The sequence below is a fragment of the Saccopteryx leptura genome, chromosome 6, assembly GCF_036850995.1.
Source record: "Saccopteryx leptura isolate mSacLep1 chromosome 6, mSacLep1_pri_phased_curated, whole genome shotgun sequence".
NCBI lineage: Eukaryota > Metazoa > Chordata > Mammalia > Chiroptera > Emballonuridae > Saccopteryx > Saccopteryx leptura.
The window spans coordinates 151,205,662-151,222,865 of NC_089508.1; the positions used below are offsets into that span (position 1 = coordinate 151,205,662).

Genomic DNA, 17,204 nt, shown 5'->3' on the forward strand with positions numbered 1-17,204 from the left:
GCCTCTGTCCCCAGAGCCCAGAGTCCAGGCAATGGACTACAATTCATATGTAGTTTAGAGGGACTCATTAATGCTAATGCCAAGGATGGAATAAGCCTCACACCCTGGGCAGCTGCTCTTTCCAACAGGTGATTCTGTGGTTCAATTTTTTTCTTTTTTTTAAAGTGAGAGGTGGGGAGGCAGAGACAGATGTCCACATGAGCCCCGACCAAGATCTACCCAGCAAGCCCCTACCCAGTGAATCTCAGCCCATCTAAGACAGCTGCTCAGTTGCTGAGCAACTGAGCTATTTTATTTTAGCACCTGACGAGAGGCCATGGAGCCATCCTCAGTGCCCAGGGCCAAATTGCTCAGACCATTAGAGCCATGGCTGCAGGAAAGGGAGAGAGACAGAGAGAAAAAGGAGGGGAAGGGGTAGAGAAGCAGATGGTCGTTTCTCCTATGTGGCCTGACTCGGAATCCTACCTGGGACATCCACACACTGGGCCAATGCTCTATCACTGAGCCAACCAGCCAGGGCTTCCAACAGGTGATTCTGGATTTCCACTATAATTGTGTTTCTATCTTTGCATCAACAATGAGCAAGAGTTCACTTTTACCACTCTGCGGCTGGAGAGCAAAATCAATAATGCTATCATGCACAAATAGTTATTAATCTTAAATGCCTTCAAGTGTTTAAGAAAAGAAACCAGCCTGACCAGGCGGTGGCACAGTGGATAGAGCATCGGATTAGGATGCGGAGGACCCAGGTTCGAGACCCCAAGGTCGCCAGCTTCAGCGCAGGTTCATCTGGTTTGAGCAAAGCTCACCAGCTTGGACCCAAGGTCACTGGCTCGAGCAAGGGGTTACTCGGTCTGCTGAAGGCCCGTGGTCAAAGCACATAGGAGAAAGCAATCAATGAACAAAGGTGTCACAATAAAAAACTGATGATTGATGCGTCTCATCTCTCCGTTCCTGTCTATCCCTACCTATCCCTCTCTCTGACTCTCTGTCTCTGTAAAAAAAAAAGAAAAAAGAAATAAAAGAAACCAAAAAACTTAAGTGGTTTTAAAAGTCACTATCTCATATTTTCCTCTACCAAGTAGAGTGACACAGATAAAAACAAAGCAAAATAACTCAAAAAACTTACTGTTCTCGTCTCACTGTCCTCACGCTCAGGATTGACTTTCACAGCAATTGTCGTGATCATCCCAACCATTTCTGGGGGAGGGACTGTGTTTTCGGGGATCACCTGAGGGTTCTCAAAGTAGCGGTTCTACATAAAAACAAAAGAAATCATTCTTCCTAAAACAAACACAATATTCCTTAATAAAATAGACCTGACACATGTGGTGGCAGAAACCTACACACTTATTTTGCTCAACCGCCAACTACTAGGACTCCTCTTCATTCAACACCAAAAGGATATGATAGAGACATTTCTCCACCTCCCACAACAGAAAACAAAGTATTTTCTGCTCCTTCTTGGCCGAGAAGAGACATTACATTACCACTTCAGTGAGGCAGAAAGAATGGACCCTGTCCCTCCAGTGATAAGAAACTCAGAGTTAGCCCCTACTGAATTAACTTTCCAAACAATCTCCTAAATGGAGATCAAGGATGGGAAGAAGCAAAGAACAGAAGACATTTTTAAAAGCCAGAATCTCACTGTCATCCTTAATTCTCAATGGAGTTTGAACTTCAAGTTAAACAAGATAGCTTCGTATGAAAAACTCTGACTGAAATGGTAGCTGACATGACTTTATAACTCAGAATATAATTAATTTTAAGTTTTACAAATTATTAGCAGATTAAAACCCTTAACATAACCAAAAAGTCAATCTTAACATGTTCATTTAAAAATCTTTTAAGCTTAAAAAAACTTTTTAAATAAAATCTCTGACATATAAACAGACTTATGTGCTATGATTTTTCCAAAGCATTATTTGTGATACTAAATAATTAAGCTCTGGCCAGATAGCTAGGTTGGTTAGAACATCAATCCGAAGCAGAGGTTGCCAGTTCGATTCCCAGTCAGGATATATACAGAAAATCAGTATTCCTGTCTCCCTGTCTCTCTCCCCCTTCATTCCTTTCTAAAATCAATAAAAAATAATAATTTAAATCAGAAAAACCAGCAACATGGGAGATGGCTGAGGTACACATATGACTGAAAATTATGAGGCCATGCCCTGGCCAGTTAGCTCCGTCAGTTAGAGTTTTGTCCGCTAACAAGGCTGTAGGTTCAGTCCCAGTCAGGGCACACATGGGACGAAACCAATGAATGCACAACTAAGTGGAACAACAAATGAATGCTTCTTTCTCTGTCTCACCTCCCCTTTCTTCATTTCCCTCCCTGTTTCTCTAAAAGAGCCATCAATTAAAGAAATGAAAAGAACAAAAGGAAATTATGGGGCCTATAACAACATTATGTCTGCTGGAAGTGCCTTGGAGTCTGTTGCAAACCGTGAACAGCAATCCCTTGTAACAAGAGAGAGTGAACTACAGAGGAGACACTCCTCTTTTATTCCAAATACTGGTGCAATGTTGGATTTACCTTCTGGATTTTTGAAAAATTCCAACAATAAAAAATATATTAAGTATTTAATCTAAACAGTGAAACATAAAGAACTCTTTCTTTTTAAATGATTGATTTATCAACCTAGATTCTGACTCTCAATAAACACTTCCCATTTTAAAATTAGCATCCCTCCAATTATTTCTTCAACCTGAGTGCTCTAAATTCCCTTTGGAACAAGTAATAAATAAATATAAGTAATAAATTCAAATATTAAAACCATACCACTACTTTTGGAAGCTCCTTGTAAATTTGTTTCACAAAATCCAAAAAATGATGAATCTAAAAAAAAAAAGTATAAGGAAGATATTATATAAACAGAAAATGCTTATAACAAATAAGAAAAATGTCAATAGTCTTAATACACAAAAACTCAGAAGATACTAAGAAGAATGTCAGACTCAAAATACAACCAGAAAATAAATGTGAACAAACAAAAAAATATAGCCTGGGCCTGACCAGGCGGCGCAGTGGATGGAGCATCGGACTGGGATGCGGAGGACCCAGGTTCGAGACCCCAAGGTCGCCAGCTTGAGCGCAGGCTCATCTGTTTGAGCAAAAGCTCACCAGCTTGGACTCAAGGTCACTGGCTCGAGCAAGGGGTACTCGGTCGGCTGAAGGCCCACGGTCAAGGCACATATGAGAAAGCAATCAATAAACAACTAAGGTGTCGCAACAAAAAACTGATGATTGATGCTTCTCATCTCTGTGTTCCTGTCTGTCTGTCCTTGTCTATCCCTCTCTCTGACTCTCTCTCTGTCCCTGTAAAAAAAAAAAAAAATACAGCCTGACTTATGGTGGCGCAGTAGATAAAGTATCAACCTGGAATGCTAAGGCTACCTGTTGGAAACTCCAGGTTTGCCCAGTCAAGGCACTTACAAGAAGCAACTACTACAAGTTGGTGTTTCCCACTCCAACACGCCTTTCTCTTTTTTTCTTTCGCTCTCTCCTCATCTCTCTCACTCTCTCTAAAATCAATAAATCTTTTAAAATAAAATAAAAATGAAGAAATAAAAAAGACTGACAAACATAAAAAGAACTTTCTAAGTCAGAACAAAGGATTAAAATTAAATGCTACTTTATGCCTTTCAAAAAGCAATATTAGAACCATGCTGGAGAGACTACCGAAACTGTCTAGCAATCAGTTTAACAATGTGTATCAGGAGTATTAAAATATTACCACCTTTGACCTAGCAATTTTATGTCAACAAACCCAGTCTATGAAGTAATTTGAACTAGAAACAGATATTCAGTACTTTAAATATCCAAAAATGATGGCATCCACATGTTAAAATATTATATATCCATGAACAATTAACTTCACAAAGAGTTTTTTGATTGGGAAAATACTTATATATAAAGTGAACGGAAACAATCAAAATATAAAATGTCATATACAGTATTATTGCAATTATGTTGAAAATATTACATATACATAAAGTGGAAAAAAGGGAAAAAAATAAATATTTTTTTAAGGTGGAAGAAATTCTATTCCATCATTATACTTCTAATTTCTAAATAATCTACAATAGGAATTTACTACTTTTATCAATAAAGACACTGCATTCATTATTGCTAATAGAGTATTTCATGCTTAGTCTGTATGTGCTAATACTGTGCTGAGAACTTTAACTTTTATATTTAATTTGTTAAGCAATCTTTCAGGATATATCGTGATTGTCCCCATTTCACAGAAAAGGCTCCAAAACTCTAGAAGGTTATCCAGTGCCATAGGGTTACTGAGTGCAGAGCTGATATTCAAATCCAGCTGACTTCAGAACCCACAGCTTAACCCTTTATACCAAAACGATGGGAGCCTTCTAGAGCATCAGACACTTCTGAATACCAGAAGCACCCAGACAGCCATGCCAACTTGGCTGGTTAACACATATCAACTACTAAACAAATTCAGTTAAATATTCATATACACATTCAAAATAGGAAAGGTAACTGCTAAAGACATAAAAAATTTCTCCCAAAAGGGTTTTACTGTCTATACTTGTAAGCAGTATGTGTTCCATCAACAACACAAGAGAATAAAAATTTACACAGCACAAGGAACTTGTCAGCACACTTCAGAAGAGCTCTCAGGATAAACACTTACTTCTTGTGTGATGGGTGGCCTGAACTGTTTGTGTAGTTCAATAATTATTCTTAGACAAATAAGAACGTTTTCCTCATTCTCCGTCTTAAAAAAAAAAAAAGCATTTAAAGAGTTATAATTCTGAGGACTTATTTTAATCTAAAGATTAAAGACATTTTCTAAACATTTTTCTGTATACCCATGCCCTATCAACCAACTTAGACTTGATCTGTTGAAACTTCATTAAACCACAGAACACAGCTGCTCAAACAGGAAGCTTTCATGGTCTTTGCTGGACCACCTGAAGGGTAGACCACAAGTTGAGTTCTGGTCAGGAACACTGACAGATGAGTTCACTGGCATCCGTGGCAAGGCACAGCATAAACTAAGGTCTAATGGCCCAACTGACACTTTTCATTGCTTCAGAGTATTGCCAAGCACCCACCATGTAATGGAGCCTATGCTAAACACTTTACACATACAAGTGGGAGGTGCCATCCACACTCTACCTTCAAGGAATCTAAGACTCAGAGGAGGGAAGCAACATGATACAACTAATAAAGGGGCCCAAAACAACAACAGAATTCTAAACACATCAACACTAAGAAGAGCAAGAAAACAACTTTAGAGATTAACAGGTACCAGACGGATTAGCCCCAAGAATCTCAGGAACTCTTCACAAGCCTCAACTCTGCCTAACACACAAAACTAGAAAGCATGAAGCCAAAGAACCCTATACTGAGTATGTTGACCATTACCCAACTCATTTAGAAAGATTTCCACTATGTAGAGTCAATTCCTCAGTGACTCAAAAAAATAACACTTCAATTAATAATCTTTTATTGTAATTTGGTTAGCAAAATGAGTATTAGTAAATACTCATTTTATTTATTCTGATTTAGTCATGTCAATCAGAACTTTAGTAAAAGGGAAACCAGTTGTATAACACTAGATTTTACATTAAGTAAGTCACTGAAAGTTTTGAGTATGTTGAAATAACAAGAATTCTCAAAGGTTACCTCTAAAAATCGAAACATCACAGACAAAACATTTTTCGTATGAGGCCGAAGATGTTCGTTGGTTGGTATTCTATGAATTATTTCAAGAACTAGTTTCCGCAGTTGCTGATAAAGAAAAATAAAAAATGTAAATATGAAATCCTTCAAGTTCCAAAGCAATTCTCCTGCATGCTACAAGTGTCACACAGCATCTGTACCCAGCACTGGTAGCCACTCCACCACAGGATAAATCCCATTTTAGAAACACTCCTATAAATTATTTCAATGTAATCCAAAGCATGTACTGAAAACCATTACTTTCAATATTTCTGCAACTGTGTACCAAACCACGTCAGTCAAATTTTTCCTCTTTCTCCACTTATTACAGCTATAAAGGGCACTAGTGTGTGAATGTGAAGCAGATGAAAGGGCAAAACAACACACGGAACTTCACTTGAGATCTCCCTCCATAACCTGTTTAGCTCCTATAATGGTCTCTCCAATTACATTGGGCCCAAGGACTAATTTCATCATAAGCTGTGCTAAAGCTTTCAGGATTCTGCCGATGGAGCTGACAACGGAAAGTTATATCAAATATATACGTATCTTAAACTGGTACAATATAAAAATGCTTTATTTAGCACTTCACTTTCACTGGTATTGGTAACATTTTAAAAGTTGGTTTTAAGAGATACATGCTGAACTGTTTATAGAAAAAAAATGATGCGATGGGACTGTTTTACATTAATCAAGGCAATAGAGGGGTGAAAACAGTGGGTGGGGCTATAGGCAAAACAAAATTGGTCATGAATTACAAGAACTGAAATAAGTAAGAGTAGACCCTGGCCAGTGACTCAGTGGTAGAGCGTCAGTCTAGCGTGTGGATGACCTGGGTTCAGTCTCTGGTCAGGGCACACAGGAGAAGCCACCATCTGCTTCTTTACCCTTCCCCTACCTCTTCTCTCTCTCTCTTCTCCTCCCACAGCCATGGCTCAATTGGTTAAATCACAGTGGCCCAGAGCTGAGGATGGCTCCTTGAAGCCATCACCTCAGGTGCTAAAAATAGCTCAGTTGAGGCCCTGGCCGGTTGGCTCAGTGGTAGAGCGTCGACCTGGCACAAAGGAGTCCTGGGTTCAATTCCCGGCCAGGGCACACAGCAGAAGTGCCCATCTGCTTCTCCACCCCTCCCCCTCTCCTTTCTGTCTCTCTCTTCCCCTCCTGCAGCCAAGGCTCCACTGGAGCAAAGTTTGCCCGGGCGCTAAGGATGGCTCTGTGGCCTCTGCCTCAGGCGCTAGAATGGCTCTGATTGCGGCAGAGCGACGCCCCAAGATGGGCAGAGCATCGCCCCCTGATGGGCATGCTGGGTGGATCCCAGTCGGGCACATGTGGGAGTCTGTCTGACTGCCTCCCCGTTTCCAACTTCAGAAAAATACAAAAAATAGCTCAGTTGAAAGCATGGCCCCAGATGGGCAGAGCATTAGCCCCAAACAGAGGTTCTTGGGTGGATCCTGGTAGGGGTGCATTCATGAGTCTGTCTCTGTATCTCCCCTCCTCTCACTTGGAAAATAAGGGGAAAAGAAAAAGAAATGAATAAGAGTAGGGTTGAACAAGTATGGGAAGAATTAATAGACTACTGTGCCTTCTTTTGTTTATATTCCAATTTGTTTATAATAATGCACACACGTCACTAGTAAGCAAATGGGAACAAACTGTAAAACAGAAAATCTTGACAGAATAAAACTAATATATTTATCTCAGGTGGCAAAGGCCTTGGACAAACTTATTCTTATGTGACAAAAGCTTGTTCATTTTCAAGTAGAACCATTTTAGTTGTTTGAATTCATAAATGTTTGCAATCCTACCACATGATATCTTCTCATTTATAATTTTAAAGAGATTACCTGGGCTGGTTTCTCCTGAAGAAACTGAACTTCTCCATCTTGAAGAAATGTAAGAAATCGAGGGATGATATGTTCCAGGAATGTAGAATATTGAGGAGATGATGTTACATTCTAATTATGCAAAAATAAAAGAAAGCCTCGTTTGTGTAAATATTTTCACTTCAAATTCATGGTATAAGAACCTCAGGATAGTATGAAACGAGTAATTTTTAATACTTTTAGATGCTTTGGTGAAGATGTAGTTTTCAATCAATTAGGATGACTGTTGTGTGTGAATTCTAACTTAAGAAAACTAAACGCTAAAATTCACTGTTAAAACTAGAAATATTAATGCTGTGGAAAATGTTGAACTAGGAGCCAGTTCTAGGCAGGCTCTGCCACACTGAGTATGAGACCTCTGAAAACTCATGTAGCTTCTAGAGCTGAATTTATGTGGAAAATAAAGACCCTAAATAAACTGACAGCTTTTTCCAATCAAAAACTCTAATTTAGCCTGACCAGGCGGTAAGTGGATAGAGCATCAGACTGGGATGTGAAGGACCCAGGTTCGAGACCACCCCGAGGTCGCCAGCTTGAGTGTGGGCTCATCTGGTTTGAGCAAAAACTCATCAGCCTGACCTAAGGTCGCTGGCTCGAGCAAGGGGTTACTCGGTCTGCTGAAGGCCTGCGGTCAAGGCACATATGAGAAAGCAATCAATGAACAACTAAGGTGTTGCAACGCACAATGAAAAACTAATGATGGCTGCTTCTCATCTCTCTCCATTCCTGTCTGTCTGTCCCTGTCTATCCCTCTCTCTGACTCACTCTCTGTAAAAAATAAAAAAATAAAATTTTTTTTTAAATTTAAGAGACTTAGAGAGGTTAAAAACTTACTGAAAGTCAGAATCAGTCAATTTTAGAAGTCAATTCAAATTAACTACAATATCTAAGGCCCTGCCCTCTGTTAAGGTCTCCCTCACTCACACAACTATGTATTAAGCTCCTATCCAGTGCTCAATGTTGAGACAAAATGATTAAGAAAGTAAACAATTTATGCCCTCAGAGATTGGGGAGACAGTAGTGTGGTGAAGACAGATATCAAGAGAAGAACTAACAATACAGAACTATGATGAAGGAACATCTAACAATGAAATATGATTTACGGACAGAATCAATGGCAAAAACTATCTTCCTGAAAAAGTGATTTTATACTAAAAACCAAGTCTGTAAGAACTAACCACATAAAAAATTAAGAAAGAAGAAGGTTCTAAGAAAAGAATATGTAAAGGCACAAAATTATAAGAAAACATTAGTATAAAAGGCACACAAAAAAGTTAAGTATGGCAAGGATGGGAATATAAAAGAAGTTAAACTTATTATCCTGAGTCATCAGACAAGCCAGTAAGGCGTAGCATTTGGGCAGTGAAATCTAATGTCTGGAGCTCCAGACACAGATCTGGGCTGAAAATAAAGATCTGGGATTGTCTATTACATAAGATATCCTAGAACAGTAATCTATGAAGGAAGAACCAGAGAAACGGGAGAAAACAGGCTAAGGGCAAAAACAAAATATACTATACTGCAAGTCTGGGAATATGGTCCTGAGCATCAATCTCTCAGGGACAACCCAGTATATAATTCCAGGGGCTACATTTGCTTAGAACATGAAAAGCGCCCCAAGGAGTTGTGCAGTGCCTCAACAGTCTCTCCCCAACTAGACTGTACACTCACTGGGGACAAGGACTGAGTTTGTTTTTCTAGACAAGAAAAAGCTAAAGCAGCAAGAAATGATATAGGAACTTAAGAAAAAGAAAGATAAAAATATGAGTAATAAAATGTCAATAACTACTTTCCTATCAATAATAACTTTAAATGTAGCCTGACCTGAGGTGGTGCAGTGGATAAAGCATTGACCTGGAACACTGAGGTCACCGGTTCAAAACCCTGGGCTTGCCTGGTCAAGGCATATATGGGAGTTGATGCTTCCTGCTCCTCCCCCCTTTCTCTCTCTCTCTCTCTTTCTCTCTCATTCTAACTCTCTCTCCTCTCTAAAATGAATAAAAAATTTTTATAAAAATAATCATTTTAAAGGTAAATGGGTTAAATGCTCAGGCTTAAGAATGCCTAAGAAACTGAGAACCATGCATTGCTGCCTATAGATTCAAAGACACACACAGATTGAAAAAGATATTTCATACAAATAAAAACAAAATAAAAAATTGAAGTAGCAATACTTATACCAGATAAAATAGACTTTCAAACAAAGGCTATAACAAGAGATAAAGAAAGACTCAGCAATTCCACCTCTGGGTATTTATCCCTAAAAACCCAAAACACCAAATCAAAAAGTTCATTGCAGTATTATTTACAAGAGCAAAAATATGAAAGCCACCTTAGTGTCCATTGATGGCTAAATGATGTAGTACAGCCTGACCAGGCGGTGGCACAGTGAAGAGAGCATCAAGGTGGGACACAAAGGACCCAGGTTTGAAACCCCAAGGTCACTGGCTTGAGCGCAGGCTCATGTGGCTTGAGCAAGGGCTCACAGGCTTGAGCATGGGACCACTGACACGACCCCACGGTTGCTGGCTTGAGCCCAAGGTTACTGGCATGAGCAAGGAGTCACTCGCACTGCTACAGCCCCCTTCACTCTGTCACCCCGTCAAGGCACATATGAGAAAACAGTCAATGAACAACTAAGAAGCCACAATGAAGAACTGATGCTTCTCATCTTTCTCCTTTCCTGTCTGTCTATCCCTATCTGTCCAGCTGTCTCAAAAAAAAAAAAAAGTACATACCGTATTTCTCCATGTATAAGACGCACTATATTTGAAAAATATGGGGTCTAAAAACTGGGTGCGTCTTATTTGCATTTCCCGCTTATTCACACGGATGAGGAGTTGTATGAATTTTATAATGAATAAAACCTGAGTTCAGCCTTGGCCGGTTGGCTCAGCGGTAGAGCGTCGGCCTGGCGTGCAGGGGACCCGGGTTCGATTCCCGGCCAGGGCACATAGGAGAAGCGCCCATTTGCTTCTCCACCCCGCCCCCCTCCTTCCTCTCTGTCTCTCTCTTCTCCTCCCACAGCTGAGGCTCCATTGGAGCAAGGATGGCCCGGGCGCTGGGGATGGCTCCTTGGCCTCTGCCCCAGGCGCTAGAGTGGCTCTGGTGGCGGCAGAGCGACGCCCCAGAGGGGCAGAGCATCTCCCCCTGGTGGGCAGAGCGTTGCCTCAGGTGGGCGTGCCAGGTGGATCCCGGTCGGGTGCATGCGAGAGTCTGTCTGACTGTCTCTCCCCGTTTCCAGCTTCAGAAAAATACAAAAACAAAACAAAAAAAAAACACACAAAAAAAAACAAACCTGAGTTCAATAATTTTACGTAATACATTCTTTTTCAAATTTCGGGCCCCAAAAGTAAGGTGTGTCATACATGGGAGCATCTTATACATGGGGAAATACAGTATGTGCAATGAAATATTACTCAGCCATAAAAAAAGAATGCAATCTTACCATCTGTGACAACATAGATTAGACCTAGAAGTTATTATGCTAAGTGAAATAAGTCAGACAGAGAATGACAAATACCATGAAAAATCACTTATATATGGATTCTGGAAAATAAAATAAGCCCTGGCCAGGTGGCTCAACTGGTTAGACCATTGTCTGATATGCCAAGGTTGCAGGTTCAATCTCCAGTAAGGGCACATCAAGAGTCACCACCAGGTGGTGGCGCAGTGGATAGAGCGTCGGACTGGGATGCAGAAGGACCCAGGTTCGAGACCCCAAGGTCGCCAGCTTGAGCACGGGCTCATCTGGCTTGAGCAAAAAGCTCACCAGCTTGGACCCAAGGTCGCTGGCTCAAGCAAGGGGTTACTCAGTCTGCTGAAGGCCCGCGGTCAAGGCACATATGAGAAAGCAATCAATGAACAACTAAGAAGTCGCAACGCACAACAAAAAACTAATGATTGATGCTTCTCATCTCTCTCCATTCCTGTCTGTCTGTCCCTGTCTATCTCTGCCTCTGTAAAAAAAAAAAAAAATCAACGAATGAGGCCCTGGCCGGTTGGCTCAGTGGTAGAGCGTCGGCCTGGTGTGCAGGAGTCCCGGGTTCGATTCCCGGCCAGGCACACAGGAAGAGCGCCCATTTGCTTCTCCACCCCTCCCCCTCTCCTTCCTCTCTCTCTCTCTCTCTCTCTTCCCCTCCCGCAGCCAAGGATCCACTGGAGCAAAGTTTGCCCGGGCACTGAGGATGGCTCTGTGGCCTCTGCCTCAGGTGCTAGGATGGCTCTGGATGCCACAGAGCGACGCCCCAGAGGGGCAGAGCATTGCCCCATGGTGGGCATGCCGGGTGGATCCCAGTCAGGCGCATGCAGGAGTCTGTCTGACTGCCTCCCCATTTCCAGTTTCCGAAAAATGCAAAAAAAAAGTCTGAGTCTGACCAGGTGGTGGCGCAGTGGATAGAGTGTCGGACTGGGATGTAGAAGGACCCAGGTTCGAGACCTCGAGGTCACCAACTTGAGCGCGGCTCATCTGGCTTGAGCAAAAAAAAAAAAAGCTCACCAAAAAAGCTCACCAGCTTGGACCCAAGGTCACTGGCTCGAGCAAGGGGTTACTTGGTCTGCTGAAGGCCCACAGTCAAGGCATATATGAGAAAGCAATCAATGAACAACTAAACTGATGATTGATGCTTCTCGTCTCTCTCTGTTCCTGTCTATCTGTCCCTATCTATCACTCTCTCTGACTCTTTCTCTGTTCCTGTAAAAAAAAAAAAAAAAATCAACAAATGAATGCATAAATAAGTGGAACAAATCAGTGTTTCTCTTTTCTCTCTCTCCCTTCCTTGCTCTCTAAAACTAATAATTTTTTAAAAATTAAAATTAAATAAAAACAAACAAAACAAACTCATAGATACACAGACCATGTTGACAATTCCTAGATGGGAAAGAGTTGGGGTTAATGGGTGAAAAAGGGGACAAGATTAAGATCAAGATTAAGATACAGAGATTACCATCAAACCAGGCAGTAGAGCTTTGACATGGGCTGAGGTCTCAAGTTCAAATACCCAAGGTTGCCAGCTTGAGCACAGGCTCATTGACTTCAGCACAGGATAACTGACATGATCCCATGGGTCTCTGGCTTGAGTAAGGGGTCACTGGGTTGGCTGCAACCCCCCCAGTCAAGGTACATATGAGAAGCAATCAATGAACAACTAAAATGATATAAGTGTGAGCTACTACGTCTCACATCTCTCCATTCCTCTCTAACAAAAAAAAAGAGAAGTGCAAATTGTCAGTTATAATATTGTAATGACTATGTTTGATGTCAGATGGGTACTAGACTCATCAGGGTAATCACATCTTGTTATATACCGAATTTCCCCACATATAAGACGCACACCTTTCCGAAAAATTTGGGGTCTAAAAACTGGGTGTGTCTTATATAGCTGGTTGTAGGAGTGTGGCATTTCAAATGCCATAGATGGAACTGAGGACAAGACAATGTATGAAGACAGTGATTCGTCATCAGACACAGACGAGTACTAGCTAATAGATAGGAGTTTAGACAGTGATGAAGAGTTGTTTGAATTTTATGATGAATAAAACTTGAGTTCGATAACTTTATGTAATACTTTTTTTTTTTCAAATTTCAGGCCCCAAAATTAAGGTGCGTCTATTACATGGGAAAATATGGTAAATGCCTAATCACTATGCTGTAGACATGAAACTAATACAATACAGTATGTCAACTGTTACTAAAAACTTAAAAATTATTTTTAGAAACTGTGTCACCTTTCATCCCCAAAGCTTAAGACTTTTTACAAAACATCCACAAATTTCCAAGGAAAAGAGGGAGAAGCCTCATGCTGAAACATTATCCAGGAATCCAGTTCACCTGCACAGAAGCCCATACCATCCACTGATTCCATACCCTTCAAAACATGAGTGTCAAATTTCTCCCATAAAAAAGACTCATTTAAGTTGCCCAGTTATTCTGCCAGTATTTTAACTCAGCATTCAGCTTTTAGATCCATATGAATTTTTCATGTGAGTTTTTTTTTTAATTTAATGAAGGGAGGAGAGGCAGAGAGACTCCCACATATGCCCCAACAGGGATCCACCCAGAACGCCCACTAGGGGGCGATGCTCTGCCCATCTGGGGCGATGCTATGCTGCTCAGCAACTGAGCTATTTTAGTGCCTGAGGCAGAGGCCATGGAACCATCCTCAGTGCCCAGGGCCAACTTATTCCAATCCAGCCCTGGCTGGGAGGGGGAGGGGCTTAAAGAGAAAAATATATAGGGTGATGAAGGATGATTTGACTTTGGGTGATGGGTATTTGGAATGATCAACTGTCCAAATGATGTGGAGATGTTTTCTCTAAATCTATGTGCTCTGGTCTGGTTTACCAATGTCACCCTGTTAAATTTATTTGTCTAAATAAAAAAATAAAGGACAGAGGGAAAGGGGATGAGAGGATGGATCAGAGAAGGGAAAGAGATAAGTGAAAATATATATACATAACACAGTATTATAGAGAGCAGGACAGCAAATCCTGAAGGAGGAAAGGCATTGGGGGGAGGGTGGATATATTCGGTGCAACACTTGAATCTATGTGAACACAATAAATTAAAATCAATGAAAATTTTAAAAAATAAAAAAAAAGAGAAAAACATGGTCTTAATAAATGAAGATGGGGAATCTGCAGAGAAATGAAATCTACAGAGAACCAAATGGAAATTCTATAACTGAAACTATAACAACAAATTTTAAAATGCAAAAACTGCCTGACTTGTGGTGGTGCAGTAGATAAAGCATCAACCCAGTATACTGAGGTCAACGATAGGAAACCCTGGGCTTGCCTGGTCAAGGGACATACAACAAGCAAGCAATGATCAACTAAAGCAGGGGTAGTCAACCTTTTAATAACTACTACCCACTTTTGTATCTCTGTTAGTAGTAAAATTTTCTAACTGCCCACTGGATCCACAGTAATGGTGATTTATAAAGTAGGGAAGTAACTACTTTATAAAATTTATAAAGCAGAGTTACAGCAAGTTAAAGCATATAATAATAATTACTTACCAAGTACTTTTTGTCGGATTTTCGCTATGTTTGGCAGAATAAATCTTTATAAAACAACTTACTATAGTTAAATCTTTTTATTTATGCTTTGGTTGCTCCGCTACCGCCCACCATGAAAGCTGGAACTCCCACTAGTGGGCGGTAGGGACCAGGTTGACTACTACTGAACTAAAGTGAAGCAGCTACATGGTATATACTTCTTGCTGCCCACCCCATAAAAATCAGTAAAATCTTTTTAAAAAACTAATAAAAATGCAAAAATTAAATAAAAATAAAAATTTAAATATAACATCCCAGAAGCATTTCAGATCATGCTTCCAGGCATATGCCTTCAGTTTGACTCAAATGAACACATAAAAATTCTCTAAAACAAATTAAATTAGCCCTGGCCAGATAGCCTGGTTGGTTGAGCATCATCCCAAAATCCAAAGGTTGCGGGTTCAATACCTGGTCACAGGCACATTATAAGAACAGATTGATGTTTCTGTTCCTTTCTCTCTTTCTCTTTCTCTTCCTCTCTCTTTAAAATCAATCAAATTTAAAAAATTAATTTAATTAAAATAACATCCCCAGAGATTGGAGATGACAGAAAAATAGTCAGTGAACCTGAAGGCAGATCTCTAGAAATTATGCAATCTAAAAGACAAAAAGGAAAAAAACTGAAAAATGAATAGAGCCTAAGAGACCTAAAGACAATGTAACTAACTGTAGTTTGCGAAGCCCAGAAGAGATAAATTGCTTGATCAAGGTCACCAGAAATGATAAGTAATAGAGCCAAAACTGATATCTAGCTCTCATTCCATGGTATTGCCTGAATAGAAATTCACAGCAAAGTATGAATGCATCCTGTGAGTAAAAGCCTGAGAGTAAAAATCTACCGTGTTTAAAAATTTAAAAATGTTAACCAACCAAACCCAAAGCAACTATCACCAGTATAAAGAAGTTGGACAATACTGAGTATAAAGTTTCATATTTCAATTTTAAAATACAATAAATTACATGAAAAGAGACCATGTTTTTTTTTAATTACTAGTAAAAAAGACTGACAGAGAAACAAAAGGAAAGCCCACAAAAATATTTACCTCAAAATGAAAAGTATAAAATATAAAGATCATACCTCAAAGTTCTCACTAACTTCTTGCATCATTTTTAACTTTGTTTCATCAGCTGTGAAATGAAAAAACAAATCATCAGGTAATTGAAATTATGTTAAGAATGTCTATAGGCCCTGGCCGGTTGGCTCAGTGGTAGAGTGTCAGGCTGGCGTGCAGAAGTCCTGGGTTCGATTCCAGGCCAGGGCACACAGGAGAAGCGTCCATCTGCTTCTCCACCCCTCCCCCTCTTCTTCCTCTCTCTCTCTTCCCCTCCCGCAGCCGAGGCTCCATTGGAGCAAAGATGGCCCAGGCGCGGGGATGGCTCCTTGGCCTCTGCCCCAGGCACTGGAGTGGCTCTGGTCGCAAAAGAGCGAGGCCCGGGAGGGGCAGAGCATCGCCCCCTGGTGGGCGTGCCAGGTGGATCCCGGTCGGGCGCATGTGGGAGTCTGTCTGACTGTTTCTCCTGGTTTCCAGCTTCAGAAAAATACAAAAAAAAAAAAAAAAAAAAAAGGATGTCTATAAAATTACTGGATTTAATAAGAGAAGCAATCAGATCTTATCAGTTTGACTGTCATGGTCCAATAGAAGGCACATAACTAGTTCCCTACAACCACACATTCATACTTCCACACTTATGTGTGCATACACAGACAAGACACAGACAGACAGACACACACACACACACACACACACACACACCCGTGCCTCTTTGGAGCTCTAGCCAGTGATGCTCATCATTTTGCTTCTCCACAGGAAAGAGAGGAAATTAGAATTAAAGTTAATGTTACTATTTATTTTCATATGCACATTCTTGGAATTGAGATGAATGAGTCACATTAACACATTTCTTAACAACAAAAAGAATCAACTCACGGGTATTTACATCTGTGAGAGCTGCCACAAACTGAAGATATTTTTTCATCAGAGTGGTTTGGTCAACCACAGTGGCCCCCTGTGTTGCAACAAATGCCATTTTCTTTTGATAGTTCCTTGCTCAAGAGAAAAATATCAGGTCCATGAGTTCACCTAGCCTATAAAAAGAAGCGTATAAATTAGCCAATTTATTAAGGGCCAGGCTCACAATCTCTATGAAAATCCTACCTCAATGCCTGCTTTAGCTGAATACTTTTGCATCAATCCAAAACACACTATTCCCTCTTTTGTGTGTGTGTGTGTGTGTGTGTGTGGGAGAGACAGAGAGAGTCAGAGAGAGGGACAGACAGGAAGGGAGAGAGATGAGAAACATCAATTCTTCATTAGGTTCCTTAGTTGTTCATTGATTGATTTCTCATATGTGTCTTGATGGGGGGGGCTACAGCAGACCGAGTGACCCCTTGCTCGAGCCAGCGACCTTGGGCTCAGGCTGGTGAGCCTTGCTCAAACCAGATGAGCTCGTGCTCAAACTGGTGACCTCGGGGTCTCAAACCGGGGTCCTCAGCATCCCAGTCCAATGCTCTATCCACTGCGCCACCGCCTGGTCAGGCAGATAATAAATATTTTAAGCTTTATGGCC

General features: G+C 40.7%; 1 protein-coding gene and 1 non-coding gene across 15 annotated transcripts in view; both read right to left on the reverse strand.

Annotated features, from left to right (window-relative positions):
• Positions 1 to 17,204, reverse strand: part of TRRAP (transformation/transcription domain associated protein) — a 134,829-nt gene that overhangs the window by 114,817 nt on the left and 2,808 nt on the right. For all 14 annotated transcript variants that reach the window (XM_066343904.1, XM_066343905.1, XM_066343901.1 and 11 more), the window contains exons 2-8: positions 16,565 to 16,722; positions 15,715 to 15,764; positions 7,540 to 7,650; positions 5,660 to 5,764; positions 4,662 to 4,745; positions 2,783 to 2,839; positions 1,130 to 1,255 (exon numbers count right to left, since the gene is read on the reverse strand). In XM_066343904.1, the coding sequence (XP_066200001.1) occupies positions 1,130 to 1,255; positions 2,783 to 2,839; positions 4,662 to 4,745; positions 5,660 to 5,764; positions 7,540 to 7,650; positions 15,715 to 15,764; positions 16,565 to 16,664 (633 nt within the window). In that variant the 5' untranslated portion in view covers positions 16,665 to 16,722. The remainder of the gene's footprint in view (positions 1 to 1,129; positions 1,256 to 2,782; positions 2,840 to 4,661; positions 4,746 to 5,659; positions 5,765 to 7,539; positions 7,651 to 15,714; positions 15,765 to 16,564; positions 16,723 to 17,204) is intronic.
• On the reverse strand, positions 16,234 to 16,440 carry LOC136377998 (small nucleolar RNA ZL1). The gene has a single exon (XR_010746589.1). It is a non-coding gene; the product is annotated as a small nucleolar RNA ZL1 (small nucleolar RNA).